General features: G+C 38.1%; 1 protein-coding gene across 1 annotated transcript in view; it reads left to right on the top strand.

The window, feature by feature from the left end:
* Positions 1-23,953, top strand: part of Gpr158 (G protein-coupled receptor 158) — a 480,026-nt gene that overhangs the window by 40,964 nt on the left and 415,109 nt on the right. Inside the window, exon 2 of the mRNA XM_015495224.2 lies at positions 10,940-12,904. Within this exon, the coding sequence (XP_015350710.1) occupies positions 12,003-12,904 (902 nt within the window). The 5' untranslated portion in view covers positions 10,940-12,002. The remainder of the gene's footprint in view (positions 1-10,939; positions 12,905-23,953) is intronic.

The raw sequence follows: 23,953 nt of genomic DNA, 5'->3' as shown, positions 1-23,953 counted from the left end.
CCAGTTTTTTTTTTTTTTTTTGGGGGGGGGGGGTGCTGTTTTTTCCTAGGCTCACATCCTGAACTTGGTCTTTAACGCTTTATCATTCTTATGGCAAGAAAAAAAAAAAGTCCACAAAATTCAAACCTAATCAGGAAAAGATGGTTTATGAAGCATAACTGAGAGACCTTAGAAGATCTACAATGGCTGAGCTGGACCACCTACACAGTGCTGCCTTTCCACTATCTTCCCTCTGGTTTCCTCTGACCTTTGGAGGCTGTTTGTATTGATTTGTTTTGCTGCAGGGGAAGATGTGGGAGATGCTTTTCTCACTAAAAGGGAGATCCTGGGTCCATATTTTTCAACTGCTCAAACCACAAGTTTGAATAAGGACAGTATTTCAAAAGAGGAATTCACATGGGTAAACTACAAAGAGTTAGGGAAGAATTCTAATTTTTAAAAAATTGTATCCTCTCTACTCTTAATGCCTTAAAATCTACATCTTGCTACTGCAGAACTGTGTTCTCCTTGTCTTTGTCCCAAATTTGCCCTCATCCTAGACGGGATTAGATGTGACGGTGGGGAAACCCAGCTTCTTCCTTAGACATTGTAATACAGAACCAATAAACTGGAGGAGAAAATTTTTAACTTACTTGGAATAAGTAATGGGGCAAAAAGCTTAATTTTATGCAAATACATGAAAGACATTTTATTATTCTGGGGTTCTAAAAATATGGCTATATTTCTAGCTTGCTTAAACATCTAACTTTCCTTCCTAACATTTCTTAGTAAATAGATGTTCACTTTCACAGTTTCTTAATGTTTAAAAAAAACAGCCCTGCAGGGAGAGTTTCTCTTACTATCAGAAAGGGGTTTGATTTGATACTTCTGATACCCTTGACTTCTAGATGAACACTGTAATCTGCTTCTCTGGGATATCTAGCTATTTTCTTCCAAGAGGACTTAATGAAGGTACTTTGGGATGTCATCCTTCTTCCCTGAATTCATGCCTTAAATCTTTTTTAGGGAAAGATGCCCTTCTAGATGGGGAGAAGCTCATAAACGTTGTCTTTTCTTTTTCACATTTGTCTGAGAGAATCCCAGAGACAGTTATCATTGGTGTCGTAATTATCATAATATACATTATTAAGTATTTTGGATTAAACTTATGGTAAATCTTACCTGATTTTAGTATTGCTATTTGTGTTTAAAAATCCAGGAAAATTGTGTCTGGGACCAAGCTGTTCTGTCATTGATCACAACTGGCTTTCTGAAAAATTATGCAGGGCCTCTGTGATCTCGCTGTGTACCCCCTGCTGGAAGCTTAGCTCCCCTCCTGGTGGGGACACAGCTTTTCATTTCCTCGGCCTTCTGTTCATGACTTATGGATCAGATACAGGATGATGTTTGCTCCATCTGGAAAGTGGGTCAGCCAGTCTTTGAGGAGACACATGGAGGCCCAGAAATAGTGCTTTAGATGCAGACTATCTACATTTAGAGACCGAAAGTGAAAAGAAGAAGGACTCGACCCTCAGAAAGTGAAATTAAACTTCAGCCTGGGGTGAATTGCTGTTGAAGATGAAGGCTCAGCAATGGGTTTGGAATAGGGTAAAGGATTTGCCACTGTTCTTTGCACAAAGATCTGGCTGAAGGAAGGCACCGAAGAAAAATCCTTCCTAATTTCAAGAACCTCCCCCAGAGACCTGTCTGTGCAACACAGGTATATTGCTGGGTCGGTAGTAGGCCAAGGTCAGTGAAAAAGGTTCACTGTATTACTTGGGAAGAGAAAATACGGTGGCACCTGTGGGTACACTTAAACCAATGGCTTGTTGGATGTGTCAGACCTGTGAATTGCAAAAGGTGAGGGGTGGTCATAGAGCATGTAAGGATCATTCATTTGGGGCCAAGTCCATGGAAACAATGAAAATTGATACTAAGTCCTTTCCTTCCCTTCTCTTCCTTTTCTATTCCTTTTTTTCTTTTTCTTTTTTTTTTTTTTTTAGCTTTTCTAACTGACTCCACAACCTTTGATTAACCACAATCCTTGGTTCAATACATTTTCACCATTGGTGAATTTATTATCTAGTTTTATTTAGTTATTTTAAAATAAGCACCTGTGAGTCTACCACCTAGTACAAAAACTTGGGCGTTGATAATATTTCCATTTAATTCTATGGTCCTTCCCCACCCTATCCTAATACCTCACCTCACCCAAGGAGTTTAACCATCTCCCTGAATCCTATGTGTACAATTCCCTCCCAATTCTAGACTACTAAACTGTTTCCCAGAGCTGATGTGTCACTTTCCATTCCTATCCACTGTATGAAGGTTCATGATTCACCACATCCCCATTAACGTTTGTTGTTGTCTGTCTTATTTATTATAGCCCTTCATATGGGTGTGAAGTGGTATCTCATTGTGGTTTTTATTTTCATTTCCCTAACGGCTAATGAAGTTGAGCTTCTTTTCATGTGCTTATTAGCCATTTCTTTGAGAAATATCTGTTAAGAGGATTGGTAGTGTTTGAAGGTTTTAAGGGAAGGGAAACATGTATTTGTGGTTTTTTCAACAGATGAAATTAGCTTCTACAAAGTTGGACTTTGGACTGGAGAGTGCAAATTACTTATAAAGGAAGAGTGCAAACCTGTTAATAATCCAGCATGAAAGAACTGGTACTCAAGGGAGCCTAGATTTTGATGACTAAAACAAGTATTTGGGTTAAATATGTATCTTAGATTTTTTTATTGCTATAACTAAATACTACAGATTGAATAATTTATGAAGAAGAAAGCTTTATTCTGCTTATAGTTCTGAATGTGAAATTCAAAATTATGTGGCAGCATCTGGTGGGGTCCTTCTTGCTGGTAGGACTCTACAGACTTTCAAGGGCATCACCTGGAAAGAAACAAGCTTGCTCACTTGAATCTCTTTTCCTCTTAGAAAGCCACCAATGCAAATATGACATCCTCACTCCCCCATGACCCCACCTAAATCTAATGACTTCAATGCAAATATGAGATCCTCACTCCCCCATGACCCCATCTAAATCTAATGACTTCCAAAGGTGTCACGTCTAAACACCATTATGTGAGATCATGTGGTATTTGTCTTTCTGTGCCTGGCTTATTTCATCTTAACATAATGCCCTCCCAAGTTCATTCATGTTGTCTCACAAGTTTCTGCTTTCATTAAGGAGGAACTGCCAATAATAATTTTATGTGTTCTGTGTGTGCATGATGCGTACCATCATGTGGATGTGGTCTTGGGCACTTGAAGTTTTCAACTTTCAAAGACTCCTGTGTTAAGATGGAAAGCCAAATCCTAAATTGATCATGAAGTAGACCCCCATTGTTCTCAAGGTAATATGCTGACAAAAAACCCCCAATCATTATGATTTCTAACAACAGATGGATATATATAGCATGAAATGCTTCCCTCCAGCAAGTGAAACAAATGAAATTCACCAAAGAAAAAATAATCCATTACTCATCTTTTTCTATCCACAAAGTCCCTTTTCTTCATCAATTTTGTTTTTTAGTATTTAGTTTTTAGTTGTAGTTGGACACAAAATCTTTATTTTGTTTATTTTTATGTGGTGCTGAGGATTGAACCCAAGGCCTTGCATGTGCTAGGCAAGCACTCTACCCTGAGCCACAACCCCAGCCCTTTATCAGATATTGTTTCAAAAATTTTTTGGTCATTTTTAGTTCTGAATGAGAAAAGGAGTCCATTAATGATTGGATTGAGTTGGGTTTTCCATAATTTGGTTAGATTTTTAGTATATGCTATACTGGTCCCTTCCTGTGCTGCTGGATGTCAGATCAGTGTCATGGAAAGTCATCTGGGTAAGCGCTTTGCCTTAACACATTCAGGATTTTTCAACATAAATGTACTTTCCTGGCGTTTTCTTCCCTTGGGGTTGGGAAGTTCGTTAAGCATCTTTGGGTTTACAGAACTATTTTGCGTGGGGTGGGGAGAAAGAGAGAAACTAGCAATTCGGGTCAAAGTGTAGTGATTATATAGTTGATACTGTGCTTAGTACTTTTTTAGAAAGCACTTCAGTGGGAATTTAAGAATAGCCCGAGTCATGCCTTCACAGTGAAAAGCAGAGGAGAGGACTCTGGAAAGAGTTTGAGTGTTGTTAGAAACGATGCTGAGAGGGAGTAAGTGTTTTAGGGTAAACTGGAGGCAGATGAGAATAAACTGCTAAGTAAAAAACATAGGCATCTTGGGTAAGCTTTCGGTTGAAAATAGATGAACTAAAGACATTTTTTTCTTAGAATATTCACAGTATCTTTTCATCTATTGATATTGACTTTCTCCTCTTTCCATGTAAAGTACATGGAAAAGTGTTAAGTTTATAAAGGCAACAGATTGTCATGCTGTAGGTAGAGTCCTACCAGCAAGAAGGACCTCACCAGATGCTGCCACACAATTTTGAATTTCACATTCAGAACTATAAGCAGAATAAACCTTTCTTCTTCGTAAATTATTCAATCTGTAGTATTCAAAGTGAGATCCCAGGACCAGCAGGGAAATTGTTAAGAATGCAGACCATCCCTGGGTGGTGGGGCCTGTAATTCCAGCCACTTGGGAGACTGAGGCAGGGGGATTTCAAGTTCAAAGCCAGCCTCAGTAATTTAGCAAGGCCCTAAGCAACTTAGGAAGACCCTGTTTTTAAATAAAATATAGAAAACAAGGACTGGGATGTGGCTCAGTGTTTAGGTGCCTCTAGGTTCAATCTCTGCCTCAAAAAAAAAAAAAAAAAAAGAAAAAGAAAAAAGAAAGAATGCAGACCATCTCTTCTGTGTTCCAGACCTAGTAAATCCATGATTTGGGGAGTGGGATCATTAACCCGTGCTTTGATAAAAGCTCTTCAGGTGAATCCAATATGTACCAACATTTGAGAACCACTGGTATCGTAATTAAGAGAATGACATTTGGAACCAGATGGATGTATTTCTTAGGCTACTTCATTTTTTTTATTGTTTCTTTCCTGTAAAATTTTAATAGCACCAAATTCATAGCGTTGTAATGAAGATTAAATGAGCTAAAATATGAAAATTCTTAGAACAGTTTTGGGCCATTCTAAGTGATGCGTAAGTATGGTAATAATAACAGTAATAATACTCTTTACTGTTCCCTCCCCCTCCTGCCCCACCACAAACCAGTTTCGCAATTCAAAGCAAGGCTTTGTGTTCACCAAATCCTTTCTTCTAGTATCTTAGAATTATTTCCCATGGCAGTATTTCTCAGCATGTGCTCCTTTTATCATTTGCATCAAAATCAACTGAGGTGCTTATTAAAACGCAGATTTTAAAGTTCTATTGGATCCACAAGATCAGAATTCTCTAGTGCTACTTCTGCATGCTGAAATTTCAAAACCACTCTTCTTGGATAAAAAAGACTATAATCTTCATTTTGCAAATGGGCCATGAGACCCAGGAATGGCACATGTTTCAGGAAACCCAGAATTTCAGTAAGACCAGGAATAATAACTAGATTTCTGGTTTTGTATTTGTTTATATTGAAAGATTATGCTGTGTCTCTGCACTTTTATTTGCTTTATCAGGAATTTGATTGGGGTTTGTGCCACTTTGTTTCCTGAGATTCAGCATTATTTAATCTAAGAATAACATTTACCTTGTAAGCCTAGGAGTACTAAGAACAATGAGTTCTTGGAAAATATACCTAGAGTATTATTCATCACAGCTGCAATTGTTCCAATGTAGGTTATATATCTAATACATCACTCTTACTTTACAGATTAACCAAAAGGGCTCAGAGACTGTCAAAAGTCACTTGATTAGATAATGGCAGAAGCAATTAGAATCAAGTCTCTCAACTGCCTGTCTGGTGTCCTTTTCCTACATCCCACTGTCCTAATTCTTGTTTTTATTTATTTTGATTTTTGGTACCAGGGATTTAACTCAGGGTGCTTTACAACTAAGCTACATGCCCAGCCTTTAAAACATTTTTTAAACATTTTGAGCCAGGTTCTTACTAAATCGCTTGGAGCCTCACTAAATTGCTGAACCTGGCCTTGAATTTGTGATACTCCTACCTCAGCCTCCAGCAGTCAGTGGGATTATAGGCATGTGCTACCACACCTGGCCTAATTTTTGCTTTAAAAAATGACTTAAATTTCTTTCTACTTGTATGGTATAGCATTAAAAACATGAAGACAGTCATGCTGGAAGAATATTGAAAATTATCATAGATTATGATATGCAGAGAGAAATACATTGATACATTTATTGATTATATATATATATAATTTTATATGGAATATATAAACAACTCTTAAGCCGTTTATTGAAAATTACAACCTACAAAAACTGACTTCAGATATTTAAAAATTTATTAAAACAATACACCTATATTGTTCATATACCATCTATCCTTGGTAGTTTTTGGTCTCCTTTGATTCTTTTTACTTAGTGTTGTTAATTTCATATCTTCCTTTTTATAATAGAGTAAATCAATCATATGATGACAACTCATAATTCTATTAAATAGTGCTTTTTTTTTTTTGGTATCAGGGATTGAACCCAAGGGCACTTTACCACTAAGCCACATCCCCACCTTTTTATTTTTATTTTGAGACAGAGTCTGGCTAAATTTCGTAGGGCCGTTCTAAGTTGCTGAGGCTGGCTTTGAACTTGTGATCCTCCTGTCTCAGCTGGGATTATAGGCCTATGCCACCATACTCTGCTACATATTGTTTTTTCTTGTGAGTGGTACTGGGAACTGAACCCAAGGGTACTTTACTACTTAGATTCATCCTCAGTTACTTTTTAATTTTTTTTCAAATTTTTTTTTTTTTTTTTTTTTAGTTTTGAGAGAGGTCCTTGCTAAATTGCTTAGGGCCTTGCTAAATTGCTGAGGTTGGCCTTGAACTTAAGATCCTTCTGTCTCAGCTTCCTGAGTTGCTGGGATTAGGTGTGCACCACTGTGCCCAGCACAGGTTGCTTTTTCATCAGTGCAGATTTGTTCTAAAGCAATTAGATTGACTTTTCAGGTTGTGATGTAAAAGCCTTAGGCCTTTTCACACAGATCCTATGTCTTTTATCCATTGTTCAATTACAGTCAAGCTCCTGCACAGTATAAATGTGCAGTTAGACAATTTAGTTCTTAATTCTGAGACGTGCACAGGAATATTTATCTACAAATTATATTCATATGCTTGAGGGAGGAGGATATTTATCCCAGGCTTATTTCTTATCTTGATTATCTTATAAAATGATTTGCCTTTTGTGTCTATTGTTAGTACTTTTGTATCACTTCAGCTTATCATAGTTACCTTCTTCCATTTCTCTTTCCTGCTAAGGATAGAATATTTGTAGACTAGGTGCATTCATATATACTCCCTCTATCGAAGGTAAGTTTTTCTCCCTGTTATGTTTAGCCAGGTCATTACTACCTACTATCTAACAAATTACTCCTCATTCTTTAGGTTTCAGTTTGTTACCTCCTCATGGCTTTCTCTCCTTTTATTTCTTTATATAAAAAGCTCCCTGAACCCCCATACCTTGCTCTCTTTATCACTTCACAGTGTGTATTTCTTTATGGTATTTATTATAATGTGTAATTATCTTGTTTATTTCATTGCCTTTTTATGTCTCAACCCATTTGAACATAAAAGCCAGGTAGGCACATGAGATACCTGTGTCACCCCAGTACAAGACCCAATGCCTGATACACAGTAGAGTTTCAACAAACATTTGTCAAATGAGTGATGTCTTATGTGAGTTGGAGTGGAATTTTGTAGTCTTCTTTGAGGGATATGTGTGTGTATGTTAAATCTTGATTGCTAATTATAATCTTTTTTTTTTTAAGGATTATTTCCTTAATTGATGACTACTAACTCAGACACGAATAGTTTACCTCAGCTTCCTGACTCAAACCTATTAAATGGACCAGATTTTGAAAAGTATTGAACCTGGGTGCCTTATCTTATTTGGACCTCGATGTTCTACAACTTTCTGGACCACAATGCACTATCTTTCAGAGCTTGTGCTTTATGATAGCTTCTGGCCTCAGGTGGTTATTGAGCTCTTAAAATGTGGCTAGTGTGAAGTGTCATGAGTTGTAAGAACAAAACACACACCAGATTCAGAAAACTTAGTATAAGAATATAAATAGAACATTAATAATTATGTTATTTACTTATTAAAATGATAATCATTTGGATATGTTGAGCAAAATCAAACATTAAATTAATTTCATTTTTTTCTTTAAACTTTAAAAATACACTATTGGAACATTTAAAATTATTTAACACACATTTAATTTGTGGCTCAGATTGCATTTCCATTGGGAATTTCTAGATCCATGTAGCTCACTCTAGTTATTTGACAATGAAGCCTGACAGCTATCCACTGAAGGGGATTATGTTGTTGCATAAGCCTCTCATAGTCTGCTCCTCTCTTGTTAGATGTTGTGTTAGTTTTTTGATTTCTGGGACAAAATACTTGAGAAAAACAACTTCAAGGAGGAAAGAGTCACTTTGGCAAATGTTTCAGAAGTTTCAGTTCATGGTCAGCTGGCTTCATTCCTTTGGGCCTGAGGCAAGGTAGAATATCACGGTTGAAGGGGATGGCAGAGGAAAACTGCTCACCTCATGGCAGCCAGGAAGCTGGAGGTGGAGAGGAAGAGGCTGAAGATAAGATATAGCCTTCCAGGCCATGCCCCATGATGCACTTTCTCAAATTAGGCCCTACCGCCTACAGTTTTCATCACCTCCCATTAATGCTATCGAGAATTATTCAATGTATTAATCCACTGCTGAGGTCAGAGCCCTCATGAACAAATCACTTCCCGAAAACCCCATCATTTGAACATCATTGCATTGGGGACCAAGCGTTACACACATGAACCTTTGATGGACATTTCAGATTTAAATTATAACAGATGTGCTCTAGAAGGAGGACTGGCATCCCTGGATAGTGGCTCATGAGGTGCTCCAGTACTACCTGAATGCCAAATCCTGAGGCTCAGATACAGTTTGTGTCTCAAGACACAGAAAGTTTAACTGTCTTATCAGTGCTACAAAACAATAGAGGGATTAGAACACAGGTCTTTTGATTAAATTACTTCTAGGGGGACCTCTAAATAAAAGAATATCTTCCTTTTTAACTTAGATACTAGAAAAATTGAAAGAATTATTAATAAGTTTTATAGGTTTTCTAAAAAATCAGTTAATGAGGAAATTATACCTCAGTTTTCAGATGGTTAAATAAAAGAAAAATCATAGTGTATACTGTAGTAAATTAAACAAACAGAAACTAATTCTGTAATTATTGCTATATATGCTATAGTAAAGCATTAAACTGAAATGAACTTTACTTATCATAGGAGCATACATTGCAAAGCAAAATTTAAACCAAAAGTCAGAAATGAACATGAAATCTACTTGTAAGTAAATACAAGTCTAATAACCATTCTTTACATAGCTATAAAACCTGCTTGGAGACCACGAATTGCAGTTTGGAAAACTGGTTGTTATAAGGTATTTCTAAAACACTCATTACTGGCATATGAAGCAGACTTCTCTTGAGGTAAGGAAATGAAGTTTTAAATAATTGGCTTCATCATCATGACCTTCTGGTTCATTCATCAATTTGGCAAATATTTAGTGAGAAGCTACTATGATCCAGGTGCTCAATATACTACAGTGACCAAGGTTGAAAAAGATTTTTGCTCCTTTGAAATTTACATTTCAGTGCCTAAGTATTGTTATGGTCTGTATAAAATTTGTCCCCAAAGGCTCATGCACTGGAAGCTTGGTCCTCAGTGTGGTGGTGGTGGAAACTTTTAAGAGGTAGTGCCTAGTCAAATTAATTAGTTCATTGGGATTCTACCCTCATGAAGGGATTAAAACTTTCTTGAAAGTGGGTCAGGTTGCATGGGATTGGATTAGTTCCTACAAGAGTGGGTTGTTATAAAAGAATCAGTTTAATCTCTTGCTTCCTTTTTTGTTATGTGCACTCCCTCTCCCTATTCCTTATCGTCTCAAATATGATACCATTTTCCATATTCTGATGTAGCCAGAAGGCCTTCACCAGGGGACAAAATGATGATGATGTCTAATCTTGAACTTTTAGTCTTCAAAACTATGAGCTAAATAAGTATCCTTTCTTTATATATTATCCAGTGTCAGTTATTTTGTTATAGTAACACAAAACAGACTAAGGTATTTCAACAACAGAATGAAATGAAATGGTACACTAAATCTAAGAAGAGCTATCTTGGAATGCCAGGAGTAACATTTTTGTTGGTTGGGAATTAAAAGTGAATTTAGGATGTTCTATTTGTCTTTTCTTTCTTTCTTTTTTTTTTTTTTTTTTGGTCTTTGTTGGGAAACTTGAAAATAGAAGTGCATAAGCATTAAATGTCTACTCTATTAATCTATTAACAGGATTCAAATAAAACAATTAGACTGTGTTAAGTGATTTCCCAATAATTTAGGGAAATGCAGTTCTTTTTTTCTCCTGGGACATCTCAACCTTATAGCTAATCAGAAGTCTCAGTTCTTACCTATCAATTCTAGGAAACCCCAGTCAGAAAGATTTCCCTTTTCACCCAACACAGATGCACTTTTTCTCATTCTCATTCTCTCACTGTCACATGTTATGCCCCTTTGACTTATTCCTCCCTTACACATCTTTATGTTCCTACATTTTTCATAGGTTCCCCAATCCTAGATCCCAAGAAGAGATTTCTTATAGTATTGTTTTGTTCTTAAAGCTCAGCCAGTAGATGTCTCCATTACTCTCCCAAAGCTGAGACCAGCCTCAGCAAGTAGGTTTTAATCATTTCTTTAACCGACAACAAGGAAGAAGATTTGATAATTTGCCTAAAAATGAGCAGATTCTCAGGAGGACACATCTCCATACTACGTTCCTCCCTCCCAGTTTCAGTAAAAAATGAAAACTACTCCCTTCTCCCTCTTTTCCAGGCAAAAGAAAAGGCTGATTTAACTAAGAATTCAAGACACCAACACCCTCCTCCTCATTATGTCCAAGTTTCCTTCGCTCTGAGCCACCCAAAGCTTGCTTCTCCCTCACTCCCGCCCACCCTTCCCTATCCCACCCCTGCGGGTTTCCGAGTCTTCGGTGTACGCGAGTGGGTGAAAGGACTCTGCGAGGCTGTCTCCCGCGCCGCCGCCTGCTCCTCCGCCTCCTCCGTGCCGCCTCGGGTTCAGCACTGGACAGCTCCCGCCCTAGCCCAACCAATGGCAGTCAGCTGATTGACAGCAGAGCCGACCAAACAGGGAGCAAGACGGCTTGAAGCCGCCCTCCAAGGGTTTGGTTGCGGCCAAGCTGCCTCTTTAAACTGGCTTTCCTCCCGAGAGCAGGGAGAGGCGGCAGTGTGGTTTGTGGCCAAACCTAAAGGCTCCAATTAACCAGCTGCTTGGCCCTCCCGACTCCAGAGAAACAGACATCTTAAAAGAAATCTCCGCTCCGTGGGACTCTCTCCTACGCTCGCCGTGCAGTTCTGGGTGCGCGCTCCGTGCCTCGGGGCGAGGGGGTCGGGAGGAGCCAGAGCAGGGAGGCGGGAACGACCTGCCACGGGTGAGATGATGGAGCAGCGTCTTCGGCGGCCGCGGTGGCAGCAGCAGCAACAGCAGCAGCAGCAACAGCAGCAGCTCTTGAACACACCTCAATGAGAGCGGCGGTGGCAGCGGCTGAGCAGAAAGACGTAAGCAGGCTAACTATAGCTGCCCGGAGCGCGAGGGGGATGTAACCTGGTCTGCTCCAGGCTGCAAGGTGCGTAATTCCGAGCCGACCCAGTGTGGAGCGGGTGCAGCCAGCATTGCCACAGGTGATTTGATTTCCTGTAACCGCGGTTTAGCCAGCTGGGCCAATTTCGAAACATTTTTATTTGAAAGTCCTTTTGGACTGGGAGCCGTCTGGAGAAGAGGAAAGACCCCCCTATTAAAAGTCTTCCTGTTGATAAATTGACGATCGAAATTCAAAAAGTGACTCCTCTCGTTACCTCCTTTCCTCTCTGCGAGACAGATGGGAGCCATGGCTCACCCCTTACTCCTCTGCCTCCTGCTCGCTCATCTGGGACTGGGAACTGTTGGCGCCAGCCGCGACCCTCCGGGACGGCCGGATTCCCCTCGAGAGAAGACCCTGAGGGGGAAGCAGCACACGCAGCAGCTGGCTCGAGCCTCTGCCTCGGACCCCTCGGCTCCCTGGAGCCGCTCCACCGACGGCACCATCTTGGCGCAGAAACTCGCCGAGGAGGTGCCCATGGACGTGGCCTCTTACCTCTACACCGGGGACTCCCACCAGCTGAAGCGAGCCAATTGCTCCGGCCGCTACGAGTTGGCAGGCCTGCCGGGGAAGTCGCCAGCCCTAGCTAGTTCCCATCCTTCCTTGCACGGGGCGCTGGACACGCTGACACACGCCACCAACTTCCTCAACATGATGCTGCAGAGCAATAAGTCTCGGGAGCAGAACTTGCAGGATGACCTGGAGTGGTACCAGGCGCTGGTACGGAGCCTCTTAGAGGGCGAGCCCAGCATCTTTCGGGCGGCCATCACCTTCACCACCGAGTCTCTGTCCGCGCCGGCCCCGCAAGTCTTCCTCCAGGCCACTCGTGAAGAGAGTCGCATCCTGCTCCAGGACCTGTCCTCTTCCGCACACCACCTGGCCAACGCCACTCTGGAAACCGAGTGGTTCCACGGCCTCCGGCGCAAGTGGAGGCCCCACTTACACCGCCGCGGTTCCAATCAGGGGCCCCGGGGCCTGGGCCATAGCTGGCGGCGCAGGGACGGGCTTGGCGGGGACAAGAGCCATGTCAAGTGGTCTCCGCCTTATCTGGAGTGCGAGAACGGGAGTTACAAGCCAGGATGGCTGGTTACTCTTTCCGCTGCCTTCTATGGATTGCAGCCTAACCTGGTCCCAGAATTCAGGTAGGGAGAGAAAAGGGCAGAAGTAAAGTCGTTCTTCCGGTTTTGCGGGTGGGTGCCTACGTGGGGGAAGAACGCTTAACTCACTGTGACACTTACGTTTCCTACCCTCAGAGCAAAGACATGGGCAGAAGGATGCCGCAAGGGAGTTCATGTGTTCAGTGGTGAGAAGCCCCCACTTCTGTCAGCTTGAGGCACCCAGTGAAAGGATCCGTTTCCCTGCAAGCAGTCAGGGAAGGGGAAGCACTTGGTATAGTTGAGAGACTCCTCAGCAGCTCTATGCCTCCCTCCAACTTTCAGGATTGCAAGGAGGAGAGTTCCCTATTAGAAGTGGTGCTGCAAAATTTGGGGAGTGTGGGGTGCACCCAGCAGGCAGAGTGGTGAGCATCAGATTAGGAAAGGGAGCTGGAGATAGAGTTCTTTGTGTCTGCTACTTCGAGTTAGCCTCTGTTTTCTGCGTGTACGGTTTGGGGGACCAGCCTGTTGTCAGTCAGTTACCAGAGCGTATAATTAAACCTGTGCTATCCCCTGGGTGGTTCTGGCGACTCAGCAGTGAGTCACTCTCAGCAGCAGAGCTGTTTCCAGGATCTACATTTGGCAATTTATTCAGTGTACTCTTTCTACCCATCTTCCCCCTCTTCCCAATCGATCTTTTTTCTTCCTGGTGCGTTTTTTTTCTTTTGTTCCCTGTGTTAGGCATACCTAAGGTTCTCAGAGCCCTTCATACCCCCACACACTTTATAAATGAATCTAACTGCATTATATTAGGGATGGAGGAGTCAGCTCTAACTGAATTCACTCAGGAAGCTGAAACAGTTTTTCTATATTTACTGTCTGAAAGTAGAGTGAGCTGAGAATTTGCAAATTAGCAGGTTTTAACTTCAACCCTGAGAAGTGCTGACCTTTGCGGTGAGAAGTTGTAGAAGCAGCCTTTATGAAGGCAAGGAAAGAGCAGAAACTCTGGAGAGGAGTTGGGAGAGAGCAGCAGATTCACTGGGATCCTCCTCAGTTCCCAAGGTAGGAGGCTCAGGAAAGAAGGTCTTGAGGGGCTGAGGTTGCTTCTCTACTTTTTTAGAAACCTGGGAAGAAGGGAGAAAACTTTATTTTTTTTTTTTATTCCTTTGGCCTAGCAAGAATGGGATGCTGACCTGCTGAAAGATATTAGGTCAACTACTGGGTGGGTAAGTGAGGAAATAAGACTTGCCTTGGTATTGTCATTTACTGCTGAATGGCCCCAAACGAGTTGCTTAACCTCTCTGGCTGTCGGCTACTTTTCAATCAAATGAAAGAGTTGAACTAGAATAATCTCTATGGATTCACAGAGTTATAAAATTCTGTAGCTTTTAGTGCTGGCAACACTTGAGAAGACATAAATGAGAAACAACTCCCTTTCTTTGATTTCATATGACGTGTGTGTGTGTGTGTATGTGTGTGTGTGTGTTTATGAGTCTTTTAAAGATCTATCTTAAAGCAGTAACTTACTTTCAGGATAATCTCATTTCCTCTTGATTCCTGTAGGATCCTATTAGTAAGAGCTGAGCCCAGCTTTGAATCTTTGCCATATTGTATGCTCAGAAGAAGAAAGATCAGCAGATGCAATTCACTGCCAGTAAACTGTTTATGATCTTCAAATGGGCCTTTTCAGGGAGTTTCAGATCTATCAATCTACGCCTCTCTGTCTATCCATCTACCCTATTCTATTCTAACATTCACTCTGTATCAGGCTCTTTGCTATTTTGCAGGGACTATCTTGATTGATTCTTGCCATGATTCTATGGTTTAGGTTTTATTGTTTTCTCTTTCTTACAGAAAAGGAATCTGAAGGGCAGAGGTATTAAACTTCTTGCCTAAGACTGCACAGCAGTTAAATAGTGGAGCCAGGATTTAAATTTCACTTTGTACTTTTAAATATTATGGTAAACTCTATTCTATGAAGGTGGTCTTGGGTCATTGCATACAACGTAACTGCTGCATAAAAATAAGTGTACTTTCAAGGGTCAGATGTGGAGAATGGGGATGAAAATCATTCATTTTCAGAACTGTTTCTCTTATGGATCAGAAAGCTTTGGTTACCTAAATGATCTTCAGCTGGGACTTTTCAGGGAGTTTCAGATCTATCAATCTATGCCTCTCTGTCTATCCATCTACCCTATTCTATTCTAACATTCATTCTATATCAGTCTTTTTGCTGTGTTGCAGGGACTATCTTGATTGCTCATCATGATCCTATGAGTTAGGTTTTATTGTTTTCCCTGTTTTACAGAAAAGGAATCTGAAGGGCAGAGGCTGGCCTCCTGCCAGCCAAGGTGAAAGGCTGACACAAAGGGTCTGAGGTTGTGAGAACTCACATACCTCCTACATATTTTCTTTTTACTATATTGAGAAAACAGTTTTTTTTTTTTCTCTTTAAGTACTTCCTTAGCCATCAGTGTGTTCTTCAGCCAACCTCAAATCCTGGCCATTTATGTCTAGCTGACTACAGAAGATGGCTAGTCTTGCTAGCCTCATAAAGAGCAAAATAAGGGCTCCTGTGAGTGCTTCTGCCTTGTGTTGTATGCCTTTCAAATACTGTATTAAAGTTATGCACAGACTTTACCTAGAAGAAACCTTAAGAGGATCATATGGTTCCACCTGTTATTTCATGAAGAAACAACTAATTTCATTCTTAGATCTCTCAGGTAGTTACAACCTCAGAAAAGTTGAGCAATCTGCCCAAGGTAATACAGCTAGTAAATCATGGTAAAGTGAAAGAAATCACATATCAAGTTTGTAGTAACAGCAGAAATGGAATATAGGCCTTTTGCCTCTGGTTTACCCTATGCTTGGTAAATGTATACCTGAAGCATGTCTCTGTGGCTCTCTGGACCTCTGCACACAACCTACGTTGGGGACGTGCTTTATTCTCTATCGTCTTTTCGGACCCCCCACCCCAAATAACCCATGTAACATAGATGTCAATTTAAAAAAAGGATTATATTGTTTATTTTACATATTTGAGATAATATTTAAATGGAATTTTCCTATCTCTTCACACTTACCAGAGGAAAAGCTTTTTTTTTTTTTTTGTTCTTGATGTTGTATCATCTAAGATGTGTATTCTAAAATTCTATAGTTCAAGTAAATTATAGGTAAAGTAAGTGCATAAACCTGAAGTGAATTTTTGGAAAACTGTGATTAGGACCCCTAATCATAATTTTAAATAGTATTTTGAACATGTTAAAGAGTTACTTGCAAATAGTCTTACCTATAATGAAAAAGATCCACTGAGAATGATTTACTTATGAAAGAGAAAAGGAGAAAAAACATTGTTGTTAATACTTCCATTTAAGATCAGCTAATATTTCCCCATATCTCATCTATAAGCTTTGGGCATTTAATTTTATTTTAAAAAATGTAAATCCAAAAACATGAAGTTCACAAATAAGGTGGAGAACATTGTCAACTACCTTTTTATATTACTGTTTATCACTATAAAAATATCTTGGAATAAAATTTATTACCCTCTGTTTCAGAATGAAATTTAAAACCTTGCATAAGACACACATAGGAAGAGAAGTCTATTGTTCATCCCTTTTCTCCTTTCAAAAGTGGCATTCATTTCTCTTAATTAAATGTTTCTTGAGTCTTTTGTTATAGACTGATAGTATAAACATTTAATATCTCATTTTCTATTCTAGCAAAAAAGAGAAAGTAATAATTGAAGGTATACTCTAAAATATCTGCTTATGACATTAAATTTGTTATGTCCTTGTAGAGTTTTTCTTGAAATTAGAGTTCTTTGGTTTGCATAGTAATTTTTCTTTTTGGAACTTACAGTGCCTTAAAGTTGGATTCCATTTTGCTGAAATCATACATATCTTTCTTGTGGTGACTGAACTGTTAAAGTGCTTTGGATGGGTAGAATATACTTAAGTGTTTGTTAAATTTAAATGAAAGTTGAATTCTTTAGGGAATTATTCCTTTCTTGGTGAGCTGAAAAAAATTGTGAATTTGTTTGGTTCCATCTTTTCATTTTGTAGCTGAGAAAACTGAGATCCAAAGAGCTAAAGGAAATTGCTGGAAATGGCACAGCTCTTTTTTTCTCAGGTTAGAATTAATGGGAACCAATATTCATTGAGCACCTATTTTATGATTGATGTTTTACCTGTACCACTGCGTTTCATTCTTAGATCTCTCAGGTAGTTACAACCCCAGAAAAGTTGAGCAATTTGCCCAAGGTAATAAAGCTAGTAAATCAAGGAGTCAAAATCAAATTTACATCTACCTAGCTATGAAAACGCTATAATTTTTCCATTACTACACGCTGCTTTTTACCTTTTAATTTCCAATTTTGTTTTCACCTTTCTATTTAAAAGTATAAGATGGTATTGGATGGAGTCAATTAATATATTTGGCCTAAATAATAATAATATATTTTGGTCAACGATACAATCAGATATATTGTATAGTGAGAATAATATTAGATTTGAGTTAACCACTTTGCCTCACATGCCCATTTTGTCTCTGGCTGGCTGTATTATCTGTTTGGAAATCTGTGGCTGCATAATTAAAATGTGGAAATAGGATTGATGATCTTTTCTTGTCTTTTAACTTTATTCTATAGGTTCTTAAGTGCCCTATCCAAATGATCAACAAGCAGTTTTGGAAAAAGGGCTAGTTTACGTAAATCCAGTATGTTGTTAAATGATATTGATGGAGGAGGAATGTCAGACCTGGTATTTGGCTTTATAATGCTTTACAGAAAACCCAATCAATGTATACTGAGTTAAGTATGTAAATTAATGAAAATGAGAACTCCATCTCAAAATAAGAATAAATCTGATCTGAGTTTCTAGATTTTGAAAGACTACCTGAAATTTCTTTAAACTCAATATGAGTTTACAGATTATTCACAGATTTTATTTAAACCAAGGACCTCAGTATACCTTTGTAAATTCCCTGAAGATGATCAATGTTTGGGTATTTTGGAACTCCTTACTTTAAAAAACAATCCATTTTCAATTTGCCTCTCTTATTGACTTTAAAATATCAAAAGAGCCATTTATTGTGGTGTAGCAACAGGAAAGAATTATCTTGCTATTTTGTAGAATATGCATTTGGAAGCCAATATGGGATTTCCCAAACTTCTAAATAAAGAGTGTATACCTACTCTCTAGAAAATGAAGTGATGCCCTCACTAGTTCAACTTTACAGCCTAAACTTGTGGATAAATCAAATATTACTTTCAACTTGAGAAAGTCAGCAGTTTGCTAAAACACTGCCAAGGTTTTAAGGCCTTTCGCATTCTTTAGAGTGCTATTGAATTCAATAGCATTTTATGATTCTATTTTAATATACTGGGATGTCAAGAAGTATGTTGTTGATGTTATTTTGCTCTTGGTTCTTACAGCAGCATTAGGGCTCTATCTATTTTTTTTTTCAGTTATGGTTTGATGTTTGAAGGGTTATTTAAGCTGAATTACTAATAGAACACATTGGGATTTTGATAACTTTGGCAGCTTGATGGTTACTATGTGCAAATAGGCTTTTCACTGGTACTGGGGTGACACTTTGGAGGGTTCAGCCAACAGCATTATTAAACTGTTTCCCAGCACAGTAATGTCATATGCATCAGTGGGGCTTGTTTTGCTGGTCTTTTAGCCTTATCTGCTTTTTTGCTTTTAGTAACAATTCATTTCTATGTGCAATTTCCATCTGGGCCAGGCATTTGTTCATCCAACAAATCTTTCTTCCCATAGGAAAAATCTTTATCTATAAAAATATTAAGGTAAATAGCTATTCCATGAAATACTTTATTTAGTTTAAAAGATTAATCCTCTTGTTTAAAAGTCTTTCAGAGGTTTTTTTTCCTTCTCCCTTTCCTACAATGCTAAGTCTAGTATAGCAATCAGGACTGAATTTCTTTGTTATACCTAAGAATGTCATAGTGCCTCAAAGCAATTACAGGTTACATCTAACTTTATTACCTTCATTATAGGTAGAATTTATAGAAAATACAGATTAGCTTTACTGTAATCCAACCCCAATATTGGAAAATTTATTTTTCCAAACTAAAGCCCTATTACCTATCTTTTTGTCCAAGAAGAATCTCTTTCTTTCACATTCATTTACATTAGAGTTACTAATCCCTCAAGTTAATTGAGATCCAGTTAATTTTTTTATTTTATTTTTATTTTTTTATTAGTTGCTCAAAACATTACAACGATCTTGACATATCATACATTTGATTCAAATGGGGTATGAATTCTTATTTTTTCACGTGTACAGATTGCAGGATCACATTGGTTTGTTATAACTTTCTCCATTTAAAAAATGTTAATAAAAGATGACAATGTAGAATATTTTTCTTAGCCAGTCAAATTAGCCAAGTATAACTTGAAAAGAAAAACTTGAAAAGTGAAACCTAGAGTTACATAAGATTTTGGGTATTGCTTTAACCCAGTTTTCTCACCTTTTATGCGTTCTCTATGTGTATGCTTTGCTACATCATTATGGAAGGACTTGTATGTAATAATATGACACATGGCTTTTATCTGAGAAAGGGAAAAGGGCATGACAGTAAAGAAAAATGTATTTTATCAATTCTAAGACATGCTTTATTCATATTTTGATGTCTCATATTGAACTATGTCTTATGATGGAGGGCATGTCATTTTCAATTGGCTTTGTTTTCTTTTAGTGGTACACAGTATCACAGTGCATCTTTCAATTAATGGCATCTTATATTTGATGAAATAATGACATTAGGAAATGGGAAAATGAGTTTTCTTCAACTACAAAATTCTATTATTATCTATAACTTATCCAAAATGCAGCAAAGTATGTATAGATGGAAACCTGAAATGTAGTTCTACCTTACTGCTATATATGTATTAGATTACTAGTTTTCAAAATAATTTTGTTTAAAAAGATGAGCTATATTAAAACATATGACCATATATTATTTTTGATACTGGAGATTGAACCCAGGGCCTTGTACATGCTAAGCAAGCACTCTACCATGAACTACATTTGTAGCATCCCCACCCCGTACTTTTTGGTACTGAGGATTGAACCGAGGGGAACTTTAACCAATGAGTTGCATTACAAGACTTTTTAATTTTGAGACAGTGTTTTGTTAAGTTGCTGGGTCTGGCCTTGAATCTGTAATTCTCCTGCCTCAGCCTCCTAAGCAACTGGGATTATAGGCATGCACTCTGTGCTTGGCACAGCCCTTTTGAATTTTTATTTTGAGAAAGGGTCTCACTAAATTGCCCAGGCTATCCTTAAACTTGTAATCCTCCTACCTCAACTCCCACATAGCTGGGATTCAGTCATGTACCCAGTTTACATTTTCTTTTTTAATGTATGTGAAATACACAAAACATTGAACTAGAAACTATAGAAACTTTAATTTTTAAATTTATTTGTATTTTTATTTGGTTTTTAGTTATTATACATGCCTGTAGAGTATATTTGACATATTTTTACAAGCATGAAGTATATGTTATTCTAATTGGGATTCTAGTCTTGTGGCTGTACATAATGTGGACACTCACTGTGGTGTATTCATATACATACATAGGGAAGTTATGTCTGATACATTCCACTCTTTCCTATCCTGTCTGCCCTCCCTTCCCTTCATCTAATGCACTGAACTTCTATTCTTTCCCTTCCGCCTTGTTGTGTGTTAGCATCCACATTTCAGAAAGAATATTTGACCTTTGGTTTTTGGGATTAGCTTACTTTGCTTAGCATAATAGTCTCCAGATACACCTAATTACTGGCAAAAGTCATAAAGCCATTCTTTTTCTGGCTGAATGATATTCCTTTATGTATATATACCACATTTTTTTTATCCATTCATCTGTTAAAAGGTACCTAGGTTGGGTTCCATAGTTTAGCTGTTGTGAATTGAGCTACTATAAACAGTTATGTGGCTGCATCATTGTAGTATGCTGATTTTAAGTCCTTTGGGTATGTAACAAGGAGTGGTGTAACTGGGTCAAATGGTGGTTCCATTCCTAGTTTTCTGAGGAATCTCCATATTCCTTTCCATAGTGGTTGCACCAATTTGCAATATTACCAGCAATGTATGAGTGTACCCTTTTCTCTACATATTTGCCAACATTTATTGTTACTTGTACTCTTGATAATTGCCATTCTGGCTAGAGTGAGATGAAATTGTAGTGTAGTTTTAATTTGCATTTCTCTAATTGCTAGCAATGTTGAACAGTTTTCATATATTTGTTGACCATTTGTATTACAGAAACTTTTATTTTCAGAATAGGCTAGTCAGGGATCATAAAAATCTTCCTTATCCCATCTGGCAAAGTATTTAACTCATACTGTGGGAAAATGCCTAGCATATAGAGAGAATAAAAGACCACTGATAACTAGGAATAGGATGGAGTAGATATGCCTTTCCTTTCTCAAGTTCTTAAAATTTTCAGATTAGAAATAAAAACATGTTTTGTAGCTATATAACTAGTTTTGATCACAGACTTGTGGTGGAGATGGACATTTTTTCTTTTTCTCAGTCAGTTGTTTGGAATAGAGTTCAGTTTTCCCCTTGTTTTATGCCTCAGATAACTGAGTAGAGCAGGGTTTCTTATCCTTGGCACTACTGACGTTTTGAGCTAGGTTATTCTTTTTGATGAGGATATCTTGTTCATTTTTTAATATTTTACAGCACCTCTGGTCTCTACCCATCTCTGCTAGATATCAATGGCAATGTCCCCTTCCCCTCAGTGTGATAACCAAATATGTCTACAGATATTGCGAAATATACCCTGTGGGCAAAACTGCCTGTTTGAAAGCCACTGGTGTAAATGAATATATATGACACACCACAGACATAATATACTATTCTGTGGCTATCCTTATTTCAAGGGTTCTGCATGCATGTGTACGTGTGTGTATTTATATATAAGTATATACACATGTATTTGTGTGTACATGTGCACTTATATATAGATGAATTTGTAACATCACATTTCTATTTATTTATTTAGAATATAAGCTCATTGTGTATATAAAACCCAAATGAATAGAAAATTTGATGAACCAATGGAACATTAATTTATATTTATATTTAAATTGTGAATACATTTTCAGGTTTTTTCCCTTCCACTTTCACATGCATTTAAAGTCCAGATTCAAAAGTCACTTTTCCAATTCTTTATCACAAACAGCACTATTAAATCAATTATTGGACCTTATCCATAGGTTCAACAAAGTAATACTATTGAAATTCACAAAACAGAATGCATAAATACATGAAAGAAAAAATGAATCACCCCTCAGTTCTGGTAATGGTCAACGTGTCAGTAAATGACCCCCATTGAAGTAATGATCAACATGTCTACTTACAACCCATAGGAGAACTAAACACACTGTCTTAGAGCATGTCTCTGTACTATTGATCTTATATGTAAAATATCCCTAGTTAAGATGTAGCTAGTGAGTTCTTCTCCAATACCTGTACTATTCCCTGCCTCTCAGAGTGTGTCTTTCCTTCTCTCCATAAATTCATTCTGTATCTCACTTTGACCCATCCTTAAATTTCTTTCTGTCATGATGTCAAGGGCCCAGGCTCTGAATTGAGTTCTACCACCCTTTTGGGGGACTTCCTCAGGATCCTGTTCTAGTGACATCTTGTTTTATTGTAGTGTTCTTGTTTTATTTTGGCTGCATGTCTCTTTTTTCTTCTTCTTTTAGTCTTTTTCCTGCCCATTGCTTTTCTTAGCTCTGGGAGTTTGGATTTTCCAGCTTCTCTGATGAGATTTCGGTCAAAGAATGAGCTATTTCTAAATGTTCCATTCTTGAATGTGAATGGATACACTGGGATATTTGAAATGTAAGGGAGGTAGAAACTGAAAATCCCACTTATTTGCAAAAATCAGTTTGGTACTTTTCGTGCTCCCAGGCTTAAACCTGCAAAGTGAAGTGCTTCCCAGACACAATTATCAAGAGAATAAAAGGCAAGGCACAGTAAGCAAACACCTGGCAAAGCAATTCCTTTTCTTATCAGCATGTCTAGGATGACATCCTACAGGTCCTTGACTTCTTCCAAGCTTGTGGCTGGCAAGTTCTGTCATTTGGCATTTCCTGACACATACTTGGTCGCCTTTTATGGTGCAGTCTAAGATACCAAGGTAAGGGGCTACCTGAAGAATTGCAGATAAGAGACACAGGCACAGAAGTGAGACTGGAAGAGCCAGAAAAAGACCACAAAGGTCTGAGACATGAATTTTGAGGGGGCTGACTGCACAGGACAAAAAAGAAATATTGGCAAGGAGTATCTCTCATGAGTACAAATGTCAGAAATTGGGATTATGGATTTTAGGTAAAAAAAAAAATCATCATTATCTTCTCCAATATGACAACTGTATAACTTTATATTCTTTTTTTCTTTAGCCATCCTCATATTGTTGTATTAACTATATTTTCATTTTTTATTGGTTACTTTGAGTTTGTACCTATAAACTTTAGATAGTCTATTCTTTACCTTTCTTCCTTTGCCCTCTTACTCTTATAATCTATTCCAATATTTTTAGATAATTAAAAATGATACAATTAATATTTTATAGTAAAAAATTCTGTGCTTTGTCTATTAGTTGTCTCTAAGGGCTGAAACTTGGATAAACTTCACTGTTCAGCAGTCATCTCTGTCTGATCATTTGCTCAAAACCATGCTACATTTAGTTTGTTTGCATCAGAAATTTTAGTGTATTCCTTCCTACTCTTTGAAATTGCTAATTGCTTGTCTTTTTTTAAAATTGTTTTATTTGTTTTAATTAGTTATACAAGACAATAGAATGCACTTATATACTTTGATATATCATACATAGATGGGATATAATTTTTCATTTTTCTGAGTATACATATTGTAGAATCATATTGGTCATACGGTCACATATATACATACAGTAATAATGTCTGTTTCATTCTACTATCTTTCTTATCCCCTTTCACTTCCTTTCCTCCCCTCCTTTCACTTCCCTCTACCTTCACTTCCCCTCCTTTCACTTCCCTCTACCTAGTCTAAGGTAACGCTATTCTTTTTTTTTT

Source organism: Marmota marmota, unplaced genomic scaffold (assembly GCF_001458135.2).
Source record: "Marmota marmota marmota unplaced genomic scaffold, marMar, whole genome shotgun sequence".
Taxonomy (NCBI): Eukaryota; Metazoa; Chordata; class Mammalia; order Rodentia; family Sciuridae; genus Marmota; species Marmota marmota.
The sequence above is the reverse complement of the archived record's forward strand: the minus strand, read 5'-3'. Positions and strand labels throughout refer to the sequence as shown.